The 12,910-nt window shown below is 38.2% G+C and overlaps 2 protein-coding genes across 3 annotated transcripts in view; one reads left to right on the top strand and one right to left on the bottom strand.

The window, feature by feature from the left end:
- The window catches only part of LOC118414824 (deleted in malignant brain tumors 1 protein-like), a 36,095-nt gene that overhangs the window by 16,604 nt on the left and 6,581 nt on the right, over window positions 1–12,910 (top strand). The gene's annotated exons all lie outside the window — the stretch shown is intronic.
- On the bottom strand, window positions 4–3,463 carry LOC118414806. 2 transcript variants are annotated; one of them, XM_035819061.1, is made up of 3 exons: window positions 3,352–3,463; window positions 2,222–2,392; window positions 4–2,051 (listed from the first exon to the last, which is right to left on the bottom strand). In XM_035819061.1, exons 1-3 carry the CDS (start codon window positions 3,407–3,409, stop codon window positions 976–978), a joined length of 1,305 nt encoding a protein of 434 aa, XP_035674954.1. In that variant the 5' UTR covers window positions 3,410–3,463; the 3' UTR covers window positions 4–975. The 2 variants fall into 2 exon arrangements, with proteins under 2 accessions (XP_035674954.1, XP_035674953.1); XM_035819060.1 differs by lacking the exon at window positions 3,352–3,463 and adding an exon at window positions 3,093–3,341.

The raw sequence follows: 12,910 nt of genomic DNA, 5'->3' as shown, positions 1-12,910 counted from the left end.
ATATAGTGATATATAATGGTCTTTGTTAGTCTGGTCTCAGGAGACCATCTGTGCATATATAAAAGTGTACACATATTTCAGAACCAGACCTATTTCTGTATCTTCACTTCTAAGTAAGAAATTGCCTAGCAATATTGATACAATATATAATATAAGACTGTGTACATATATGTCAGAACCAGACCTGTTTGTATATATTTGCTATTATAATGCAAGTATTGAAGTGCATAGCAATATTGATACAATATATAAAACAGTGTACATATATTAAAAAAAACAGGCCTATTTCTATACTCTTAATACTATAATGTATTATAATGCCCAGCAATATTGATGCAATACAGTATATAATATGATATACAATAGTGTAAATATATTTCACACCAAGGCCTGTTTGTATATCTTCACTACTCCATGTAAGTATCGTAGAGCATAAGCTACATTGATACAATACATAACATTGTTGTATATGTTACCTATGTTGTGAGAATTGTTGTAGCAATGTTTGGCAATATTGATACATATGTATTCATAACCTGGCCTGTTTGTATATCTTCACTACTATAATATAAGTATTGTAGAGCATGAGCTATATTGATACAATACATAACATTGTTTGTATATATTACATATGTTAAGTGAGAATTGTTAAAGCAATGTTTGGCAATATTGATACATATGTATTCATAACCTGGCCTGTTTTTATATCTTCACTACTATATTTTTATATAAATATTGTAGAGTTTAAGCTATGTTGATACAATACATAACATTGCATATGTTACATATGTTAAGTGAGAATTGTTAAAACAATGTTTGGCAATATTGATACATACAATGATACATATTCATAACCTGGCCTTTTTTTATATCTTTACTACTAAGTAAGCATTGTGATGCAAAGCAATGTTAATACAATACATGGTATTTAACAATATAGTTATATCATTATAGAACTGTGCACATATATGTCTATTAGGAAGGTACAACAGAATCTGACAAGTTTGTGAGTGCACAGCACACTCTGGTAATCTTATCTATGGGTGCCAGAGCATCACCAGGTTTAGATTTTACTAAGGGGATGGGTAACGTACTCTGCAAAACTGAATATTTCCTTCTAACTAGACCAATAACACGCTCTACATGTATTCTTACATTAGCTATCTTACGGGTAGTTTCTACTTCTGATGCTGACAGTTGTTTTTTGCCTTTGGTAAATGCTGGTATATGCAGTTTTGCCCCTTGAAAAGCTACACTATCTGCTATAGTAAACCCCCTATCTGCTAAAACAATATCCCCTGGTTCTAACTTTCTTAAAATCCCACAGTTTTCAGTTAAATACTTATCGCTAACCCTCCCCCCCCAGGCCTTAGATATAAAAGATATACAACCTTGTGGTGAAATGCCAATTAGAAATTTTACAGTATTGTGGTGTTTGTAAGTGGACCAGGTCATTGCACGTGCTATCAGACTGGAAGGGCGTTCAATGAAAACTTCAAAACAATCAATTATAACAGATACTTTGTTACCAAAACTTTGTTTAAAAACTGTGGGCATGGTTTTCCTAAGTACATCACGTTGTGGCCAAAGAATAAGAAAACTGAGACGGTTATTCATAACAGAAATCCATTTGTCAAAAATTCTACATGTTGTGGACAAAGAAATACCAAAACGGTAAGACAGATCTTGAAGAGAAAGAGCAAGTCTGAGCCTCATCAAAACTAAAATGAACTGCTGAAAAGGAGAGATTACATTGCGAGACGTACACTTAACATGAGACACAACAAGCTGGAATACATTCATCAATATGAGAAAATTTGGCAAACCAGTGAAAAATCTAACTTTATCATCCCCCCCATTACTAAAACTACCCTCATGTAACTGATGTGCTAGGAGCTGTGTCTTGAGTTGGTCTTGTTGTTCAGAAAGATAGTTGACGGTAAACTTCATCCTGTCAATCTCCTCCCCCGTCATGTCGGTCTGGCATCCTACATCACACTTAGTTGGTTCATCCGGTGACACAGGTGGGCAAGGTGGATCAATGACGTTTGCTGAGAATGAAACAAACCCATACGTCACATCACATGTTATGTTTACATGTTGGGTGTTATAAAAGGATTACAGCTCCAACTTGCATTAAATGATAACTAAAAAAAAACAGAACAGAACACAGTGGACTACTACTAAAAAAACATATGAAGTTCAAATGTCACGGACATACTTGAATGATCTTCTTCCTCAATTTTTCTTCGCTTTATGCTGTTTCTTGCTGACAACCTATCATTGCGGGCCAGTCCAATGCTGATGTCCAAGGCCCTGACTTTGTTGTGCCCAAGATGTTGTGTAGGCACCCAATCTGGGTCAGTACATGCATACAGGTCAGCAGGTTTCCCTGTAGGAGTGAAATGAAATAAGACATTTTTCACTATTTGATAAGATTTTTCTGTCAATAATAATTTTTCTTTGCATTATTGACAGGTTATTTTCCCAAAATAATCTTGTGAATAACAATTAACACCTAATTATCCTGTGAACCCTAACACATATAATAGCAAAATGACTTAACCCTAGCGTTATTCTGTAAAAAAAATGGTACAAAATGTAGACTTATTTCTGACTAAGAATGGTTTCAAATCGAAACAATATGAATTGGTAATTCATAAAAAAAAAAAAATTGACAGAGACGGGTTCGAACCCACCACCCAAGTATCTCTGGTCTTTCTAACAACGGCTCTACCGACTGAGCTATGGGTGCGTATGATTCCAACGGCTATTTCTTTATTGAAAAACTAAAACTTAGTAAAAACAACTTTGTTTGGTTTATCCAAGCACGGTACGAATTTGTATCTAACGTTGTCTGGGTGAATACATAAAAAACGAGAGCAACAGGAACTTATGTGTGTGCAAATTATAATTTGTGGGCACGGAAAAGGCTCGGAGAACGGGCAAGATGGCAGGCGGGCATAAACAACACCGGTACCGCCGAGCCGGGCGAACAAGCCCGTAAGCGTAACAAAGATGAATGAACCGCACAACAAGGCGGAAACTTTTTCAGCAGAACTCTTACACTGAAGTTCTCTCCTACGACTTACTTGAGACGAAATGTTTGCTACATACTCGTGAGTATGAGCACTTTTGCTCGTTTAGGTCCGCTCTGTTAATGTTCGCAAGCCATTGAGTCCGCCTTTCCTCCGACAGCACTCTCGTTTTCTCCCCTTGGTTTTCAATTATTTTGGGAATTCTGAAAAAGCTGTATTCCTTGTCTCGTTGGGAATTGTTACCACAGCCATATACAGCACATAAGACTGGCATTGTACTTGTTAGCGTGTAAATACAAGAGAAATGATATACCTTCCACCCGGAGCGAGCGCACAGCTGAAGCGGCAGATCGAATGTCACAACATATCATCCAACATGGCCGCCGTTCGGGTCGAACGCGATAGTGACGTCATTGTGAAAACGATCTATAGGACTTCTGTTGTCACAAGAGGACGCAACAACCTCAAAACTGAATCTTGGATTATCAAGCTTAAATGTCTTTAGATATATCTTTTTCAACATATCGCTAAGATTCCAGGAAAATGGACTGAAAACGTTCATACGAATGTTTTCTGTAAGAAAATACCAAGTAGTAACGAAATCCGGTGAAAATAAGCTGGTTATACTTTTCAGCATGATATTGTCGGCCATCTGGGATTTTGACCAAATACGTCAAAACATTACCGTGATTTATGAATATTCAATTATAAATGTCACACTAGAATATGTCAAATATTAAAGATATATAAGAAGAAGTATAGTTTAGCAAGAAAATCATTAAATTCCATTGTTTAAACCAAAATTAGTGATTTTTTAAAAATATGCCTTTCAGAAACCCGTTGCCACGGCAACAAGGAAATTTATCAACTTACTCTGTTTTTTTGCAAATTAACTCAAACAATATTTTAGGAAAAGTCACCAAGTTTTGTTGTTCTAGAACAAGCCATTTGGGAGCTATACGAGGTCAAAGTTAGCGCAGGCACTTTTAGCCACCCCCACCCTTCAGTCCGGAGAGGGTTAAACAAAATTAAGTTATGTAGTCCCCAAACGGTTAAAGCTAAAGCCACCAAAATTGTTGACTTTTCCCTAAAATTTCACAAATCCATCACGCTCACAAGGGTTCATAATTTTCCGTGTTGCCATGGCAACGGGTTCATGACAGACATTCTCCAACTCGTGGGTGGAAGTTCGTCCAGCGAGGGCAGGGTTGAAGTGTACCATGACGGACAGTGGGGGACTGTCTGTGACGACGGTTTTAACATTAACGACGCCAACGTGGTCTGCCGTCAGCTGGGATACGCAAGTGCTGTGGAGGCCCGACCTGAAGCAGCCTTCGGGGTGGGGTCAGGCCCAATCTGGCTGGACAACTTGGACTGCGAGGGTTCTGAGACAAACATCGATCAGTGCAGCCACAACGAATGGGGCGAACATAACTGTGGACACCATGAGGACGTTGGTGTGGTCTGCTCGGAAAGTGAGTGAAGGATTTATTTCTTTCAGTGATATATGAATTGGTTAACGTTTGAACGTGTCAATTTTTGTGGCCCTTGTGTCAAATCCCGATGGTACTAGGTTATACTATACGGAGTGATTTCTATGCATGGGTTGTTGTATGTGCTATCTGCTATATGTATGTGGAAGAGGATATTTTACGTTATGTATAAAATGACAAACGTTTGAACGTGAAAAATTCTGCGGCCCGTGCGTCACATTAGATAGAAGGACGCCAAACCAGTTCGATTTCTATGTAAGGATCGATGTTTATTACCTTTATGAAAAAGGAGCTCATAGAACTTAGAATTGTTGTCATATGGAAAGATGCATATAAACTTGTTTTCTTTCCATCACAGTCGGCTCTGCAAAGTGAATCTTGCAATGAGCATTCCAAGGTACTAATTTAGCAATTTGTACATTAACAAGTAAACCCGACTTTATGTAATCTTTTGTTAAAACTGAAACGTTTTTTCCACACACAGATCAACACTAACTAGGAGCGTGAGCTGAGAAGAAACCAAAATACACCCGTTTCATCATCCATACGTGTTGAAGACCCTGTATAATTGCATGTAAGGTCTCATTCATGCATTACTACGCTATACGTGGACACTGTAGAAGAATACGGGACCAACAAAACTAACGGCTGCATGGAAGCGCGTTTTTAGAGGTGATAAATTCCCTTTTAGCTAGCCGACCTGATCTCAACAGTTGGAATGGTGAAAGTTTGTCAGCAACTGAAGAAATTAGCAGGTTAACTGGCAGCCGTGCGCTAGGTCGGTGGTACACAGTCCTGAGTAGTGCAGTTGTATATTAACAGCAAAAATTAGTGTGGGAATTGAGTAATTGTAGTTTGTAATTGCTATAAACAACGACCGTACTATGCTTACTTGTCATTGGTAATTTTTCCCATGATATAGCGTAAATGTGCTCAACATAGAATGAATATATGGTGACATTTCAAGTAGCTTAGTTATGAACGCGCCCATGTAAAACACGATTTAATGCATACGTGTCTATGGGAAGAAAAAAAACATGAATGAGACCGTAAATTGACTTTATTTCACGATGTCTAATGTCCGTAAATAGTTTCATAAAGTTTGTGCGTAATTGATTAAAGAGAAATTGTCAAAAACCGTTGCATTTATTTCTATTGACGTTTCGGTGACGGTCTGTGGCCTTCTTCATGGCTGTTTTGACTGGTTCACGTTGTACTGCAGCTATAGATGTCGCTGTTTGCAGATGCAGTCCCAAACGTAAAGTATTTTCATACAAACCGTGCACATTGATAGCAGCAGTGCAATGGAAATTTGGCAGACTTGCTCTGAGGAAGTTGACAGTCACCGACGCATGAAGCTGACAAAGGTTGTGCAAAAAGAGTCTTTTATTAATGATGTTCAGAAGTTCTGTATAATTCTACTCATAACATCAATTCCCATGTGCAAATGATAATTATGCACAATAGTACGAAGGTAATGATGATAAAATCATATATAATCAATTTCTTTCTAGATCATAGCGATTGAGTAATTTCTTATGCATGTCACGATTATACAAGAAAAATTAAAGACTTGTAGTAAATGTAAAATTATACTTTGGTTCGTTGTTTTCATTATGGTAGTAAGGATGAATAAGTTTGCAGTATGCATTATGAAATGTTGTTTAATATTAGTATTGTCAAGTACAAGTTGAGTACAAGTCCATAATATGCAGTTTGTCATTTTTATGATATGATTATAGAAAAGTAAGCCGTTTAACAAAAGAAAGTTAGTGTAAGTTAATAAAAGTTAGTGAAAGTTAGTACTGTTAGTGTAAAACAAGAAGTATGCATTATGAAATGTTCTTCAATATTAGTATTGTCAAATAAAGATTTCATCGCAAATGGTTTCTTGAGTACAAGTTCGTCATTTGGAATTGTCGCGTTTTACTTTTTTATCATTATTTTTTTTTTTAAATTTCTGTTTTTAACTATGCTTATCCAGTGTGCCCCGTCTTAGTGACATGGCCAGAAATTTGAAATGACAGCAAGATTTTAATTCTTATCTTGTTAGGTATAGGTTTAAAAAATTCCCGCGTATAAAGTCACGTGTCCAGAGTGATTAGGTCATCTAGCTGAAAAGGAGAGAGCTATTCAGGATTTGTCAATTATGTTTTAGTTGGTCAACACTTTAAAAATTGTTATGTTCTAACAATTATTTTAAGAAGGAAGTCCCATCCGGGCATAATCAAAGTTTCTTCGTCACATTTCAATGTGATTGGTTATATTGGTCCGGTTTCTTCATGTCCACCCAAACCTCTGTTTGGAGAATAATCTGACTGCTTAACGCCCAAAGCAACCGGTGTTTTAGAAACTGACCACGATTCGTTGTGCCCACATGGATAGGACAGAAGATTAGTTTTTAAAATTATAATAGCCGGATTTATGCTATTTATGCTAAGAGCGGTAAATTGCTATGGGCTTGTTTGAAGTAAGCCACTTTAAATACCCGTTTGGTCAAAAGGTCATTTCCTTTACGGGGGTAATCGTGCACAACTCAAGCCTTCTCGGAAACCGGCTTTTTTTTCAGGATATACTATCCTTTACTAGCATCTGGATACACAAAGAAAATCTTTATTTTGTCTTTTTTAAAAATATAACATCACAGTTTTGTCAAATGTCAATAAAAATTTAACAAATATGACAAACCAAATAGATATAGACGATTTACAATTGGAAGTGGACAAATTTTTACATGTCCTATATTTTGGACTTAATCATCTGCATTTGCATTGAATACTGGGTGTGGCGACATTTTTACAAAACTAGTGAGGTCAATTTTCCGACTGTTTTACCGTGTAGAATAATTACAATTCCACGCCGTCAGTAGGGCAAAAAGGAAACGGACGGCATCTCAGAGACTAAGTGACAAGTAGAGGGTACGCACGAACGTGTCAACTTTTAACTTCTCTTACGTTGAAGTTCTGGAACTATTTTCTGGTAAATTAATATATTGAATTTGCTATATATCGATGATTTTTGTTCCCCTCGGTGAATTTTTTTTGAAGAACGATGAAGGTGACAGCCTGCCAAGTAGCCACCGTGGTGGTACTTGCGATGATGTTGACGGCCCGGGGACAGGAGCCAGAGGCAGAGCCAGATGCGCCGCCCGCAGCTCCGGCTGCTCACGGGGGTAACTTGGAGGAGGGAATGGCCGAATTGGATAACTTTCTATCGGGATTTTTCGGGCTTCTGGCCGGCCTGGGTGGAGTGCAGCCGGGTGGACCAGACGAAGGTAAGTGGAGTTAAAATTCTTCAGTCGATCTAGATGGCTCTATTTTTTTGCTTATTTGCTTTAAGACACACTAGGACACTGTTAGTCCATCGGCCAGGGCCCAAATTTCACCTATCGGTATCCTTCTGGGTAACAATTTTTTTCTTTTTGGTTTTGAATATTAGAAGGTCTATGGTACATATTTTAGTGTGATAGCCAATTTTGTGCAGTCAAACCTTTATATGCGGTCACCTTTGCATAGCGACCACTTGGCCATTGCGGCACTTTTTGTCGACATGTTGGTCCCTTGGATTTTTCCCTTTGACCTAAGTATTAAAAAATAGCGGCCAACTGTACAACGCGGCCACGGCCACACTATTTCTGGCCCTGTAGATACAGAAACACTGCCTATCGCGACAATACAGCGGCCGTATGTCACCCTGCGCCAAGTTTGAAATCGTAGTTTGCGAGGATTTGGAGTTCCCGACAGGGTCATTTGGGCGGTAACGGAAGGTACGCGTGCCTTTAACGTTAGAGTGAAAGTCTTTTTAGGTGAACTTACCAACACTGCGCATGGAAATATCAATTATTTTTGGTAGATTTTACTTTGGCAGGGTCAGTCGGATTTTGAGACGATCTAGACAATTTTACTTGATGAGAAAGATTAGTGGGTACTGAAATCATGTATAACTTATTCCTCGTGGTCAATTGCTCAACATTTTCTCTATAGTGGCCACATCTCCCCAGTCCCTTGAGAGGCCGCTATAGACAGGTTTGACTGTATATGTTAGCTCTATACCGGCTATCATCCCTCAAACCTATCACCCTCTAAATGATCCGGGACTTAAACAAGGGGAAGCTGGAGGGGAAAAAATCAAACATCAATATTTGCAAATAAAATTTTACTGGCTAGTAGAACCTGCTAAGAGGATCATGAAGATATCAATTGATTTTCGATATCAATATTAAATACAAAATTATGGCCACCTTCAGTCGGATTTTTGGTGATTTTCTTGTCAAAATGTATTCGCTATTTTCCAATATCGTGCATTTATTCACATTACCTCTAGGTCCTTGTCAAATGGTCTAGACTTACAGTGCGTATCATGCGCTAAATATCAAACTTTAAATGATCAAAATCCGTCATCTGGAGATATTAATGTGTAAATGATGACACATCTGTCAGCTTTTAGTGACAATATCGTTGCTAACGCCGTTACTAAGGATGTTGATAAGGAGGTTTCAGACCGTACTCCACAACTGATACACAGAACTAAATTTTTGTAGTTATTTTTTGGTCTTGTTGCCTTAGTAGAACATGGTTAATGTTTAACAGATGCCGGCCTGGGTGGCGTGGAGCCGAGCGGACCAGGCGCAGGTAATTATAAGTGGACTCAAGTTGATCTAGATTTAAATTTATTCCCTCTTATTTTAAGACACACTCGTACACTGTTAGTCTATTGGACAAGGCTCCAAATGTCACATATCGGGGTGGCATATTCAAGCTTTAAATGATCGAAATCCGTCAATGCAATCTGGAGATATGAATGTGTGAAGAATGACACATCTGCCAGCTTGTAGTGACAATATCGTTGCTAGGGACGTTACTAAGGCTGTTGCTAAGTATGTTTCAGATCGTACTCCACAACAAAAATAATACACGGAACTAACTTTTCTGTAGCATTTTGCTCTGATTGCCTCAGTAGAAGTATAAGGAATAGTGTTGACATGTTAAACGTTTAACAGATGCCGGCCTGGGTGGCGTAGAGCCGGGTGGACCAGGCGAAGGTAAGTGGACTTAGAATTTCTCAGTCGATCTAGATCTTTTTCTACTTTTTGTTATCTTATTTGCTTTAAGACACTAGGGGACTGTTAGTCCATCAGCCAGGACCCAAAATTTCATATTTCGATATCCTACGGGGTGGCAAATTCTTTTTGCTCTTTTTTAATTGTAGAATGTCTGTGGTATATATATTTTGATGTGATAGCCATTCTGGCATGTTAGCTTTATAGCGGCTATCAGCCTACAAACCCTTATTTGTGACTTTTATGATCTTAAACAAGGTGAGGGGCAAAATATCAAACATCAATATTTTTCAATGAAAATGTACAGACTAGTAGAACCTGCTTATAGGATCGGAAAATAGCAATTTATTACAAGGTTCAATACAAAATTATGGCAACCTAAAATCGGATTTTTTGTGTGATTTTCTCGTCAAAATTAGTTCGTTATATTCCAATATCGTGAATTTTTTCACACTACCTATTGCGCTATGTCTAATTATCTAGACTTACCTTCCGTTTCATGCGCTGCATATGAAACTTTAAATGATCGAAATCCGTCAATTAAATCTGGAGATATGAACGTGTGAAGGATGACAGATCTGTCAGCTTGTAGTGACAATATCGTTGCTAAAGTCGTTACTAAGGCTGTTGCTAAGGAGGTTTCAGATCGTACTCCACAAACAAAACTGATACACAAAACTAACTTTTATGTAGTATTTGGTCTAGTTGCCTCAGTAGAAGTATTAGGAATAGTATTGACATGTTAAACGTTTAACAGATGCCAACCTGGGTGGTGTGGAGCAGGGCGGACCAGGCGCAGGTCAGTGGACTTAGAATTCTTCATAAACAACTTGATGTGATATGACCTCAAAATTTGTGGAAAATGATATAGATATTATAATATTTAACCATATTCATTTTGACGCAATTTTGACGTAATTTGACGTATTTGTGACGTCATCATTTTAATTACTTTGCCTGGAGCCACGAAAAAGGGGTATTCCCAGAAAATTCAAGGTATGCCACAAAAAGTAACACCAATTGGAGACGACTTGTGTTGCCAATAGCAACATTAATGACGTCGAAATAACGTCATAAAATAATGTCATGCATATTTAAGTCACCAGTTGGGCTCGACCATCTTGAATTTTCAAAAATACATTTTTGCGACAAATAATCGCAAAAGACAATTGAAATAGACTAAAAACTTTCATATAAACGTTTTTTGATAAACAAAGGCCAGGTATTTGCAAATTCTAGGGATAATAAGCTAGATATTCTTGATCTGGTCATTTGGTCCACCATGTTGAATTTTGGCCGATGATATAATTAAATTAGCATATTGCATATTTAATTATAAAAGATGTTCTTGATAACATAAGGCTTTATTTATGTTAAACATAGCAGCAATATAGCAAATAAATGAGAAAAATACATTGGTTAGAACAGAAATGAGTGATTTTCGTCAAAAATGCCTGTCAATAAACGGTTGCCATGGCAACACGAAAAAAAGAATATTTCTGAAACTTTGCGAAATAGTTGTCAGTTATATTTTAGTAAAAGTCACTAAATTTGGTGGCTGTATACGTAGCATAAGCCGTTATGAGACATGAAATTTGGCACAGGCCACAAAAGCCCCCTCACCGGTCTAAATAGGGTTAACCTATTTCCTGTCATGGTACTATGTTAGCAACAAAATACGAACCTAGTTTTATCAGAGCCTGGAACTTTATGATATAATTTGTACTTACCAATGGACAGTATCTCTTAAATGCATCATTTCCATTCAATGTCGTCTTAATTCAGACATCCGACTCGTAGGTGGAAGTCTCTCCAACAAGGGCAGGGTTGAAGTGTACCATGACGGACAGTGGGGGACTGTCTGTGACGACGGTTTTAACCTGAAGGACGCCAACGTGATCTGCCGTCAGCTGGGGTACGGCAGAGCTGTGGATGCCTTATCTCAAGCGGCCTTCGGGGAGGGGTCAGGCCCGATCTGGCTGGGTGAATTGGACTGCGAGGGTTCCGAGACACACATCGAACAGTGCTTCCACAATGGATGGGGCAAACATTACTGTAGACACAATGAGGACGCTGGTGTGGTTTGCACGGACGGTGAGTCAAGAGTTTTGTCTTCCTGTGATGTATAATTATACAAAGTGGGACACGTTTGAACGTTATAATAAGGATGAATTTCTCTATGTGGGTCGTTGTTTATGCTCATTTTGAAAAACTTACCTCAAGTCAACTTTATAAGTCATGTAGTTCCTAAACGGTTTATTAGCTAGAGCTAATTAAGTTGGTGACTTTTCCTAAAATTTAGAGAAACAATTTCATAATGTTCACAAAGGTTCATAATTTTCAGTGCTGACATGGCAACGGGTTCCTGACAGGCATATATCTTTTAAACAAAAATTTGAAGTTTACATTCAATGTCTGTTTAATTCAGGCATCCGACTCGCGGGTGGAAGTTTGTCAAGCGAGGGCAGGGTTGAAGTGTACCATGACGGACAGTGGGGGACCGTCTGTGACGACGATTTTGACATGAACGACGCGAACGTGATCTGCCGTCTGATTGGATACCCAAGCGCTACTGAGGTCCGAAATCAAGCAGCGTTCGGGGCGGGGTCAGGTCCGATCTGGCTGGACAACTTGGCCTGCGAGGGTTCTGAGACAAACATCGAACAGTGCAGCCACAAAGAATGGGGTATACATGACTGTTATCACGGTGATGACGCTGGTGTTGTCTGCTCGGAAGGTGAGTCAAATGTTATTGTTTTTTTCAGTGTTTTATATAAAAAAGTAAACGTTTGAACGTGTCGATTTTTGTGGCCCTTGCGTCAAATAATGATGCAACTAGGTTATTCTATTGTTTGATTTCTATGCATGCTTGTGCTAAATTTAAGAAAAAAAAATGTAACAGACTGGGGGGGGGTGTGGCTAAAAGTGCCTACGCCAACTTTGATGTCGTATAGCTCCCAAACGGCTTGTGCTAGAACAACTACACTTGGTGACTTTTTTTAGAATATTGTTTGCAACAATTGTCATTAAATAGAGTATGTTCATAATTTTTCGTGCTGCCGTGGCAACGGGTTTCTGAAGGGCAAATTTTAAAAAAATCACTAATTTTGGCTGAAACAATGGGATTTTCAGATTTTCTTACTAAACTTAACTTCTTTTCATATATCTGTAATATCCAACACGTCTTAGTTGAACATTCATAATTAAATATTCATAAATTATGCTAATGAGATGACGTTTTTGGTCAAGATCCAAGATGGCCGACAATATCATGATGAAAAGTATGACCAGCTTATTTCACTCGAGCTTCATCCCTACTT

This window comes from Branchiostoma floridae, chromosome 4 (genome assembly GCF_000003815.2).
Source record: "Branchiostoma floridae strain S238N-H82 chromosome 4, Bfl_VNyyK, whole genome shotgun sequence".
NCBI lineage: Eukaryota > Metazoa > Chordata > Leptocardii > Amphioxiformes > Branchiostomatidae > Branchiostoma > Branchiostoma floridae.
Note: the sequence above shows the minus strand (reverse complement) of the source record. Positions and strands in the feature narration are given on the sequence as shown.

Excerpts from the sequence above, each read along its gene's own strand:
- LOC118414806 (XM_035819060.1), bottom strand. The coding sequence starts at position 3,312 with ATGCCAGTCTTATGTGCTGTATATGGCTGTGGTAACAATTCCCAACGA. Across the intron at positions 2,393-3,092 it reads TAGCAAACATTTCGTCTCAA|GGAAACCTGCTGACCTGTAT; the intron begins GTAAGTCGTAGG and ends TCACTCCTACAG. Across the intron at positions 2,052-2,221 it reads TGAGGAAGAAGATCATTCAA|CAAACGTCATTGATCCACCT; the intron begins GTATGTCCGTGA and ends TTTCATTCTCAG.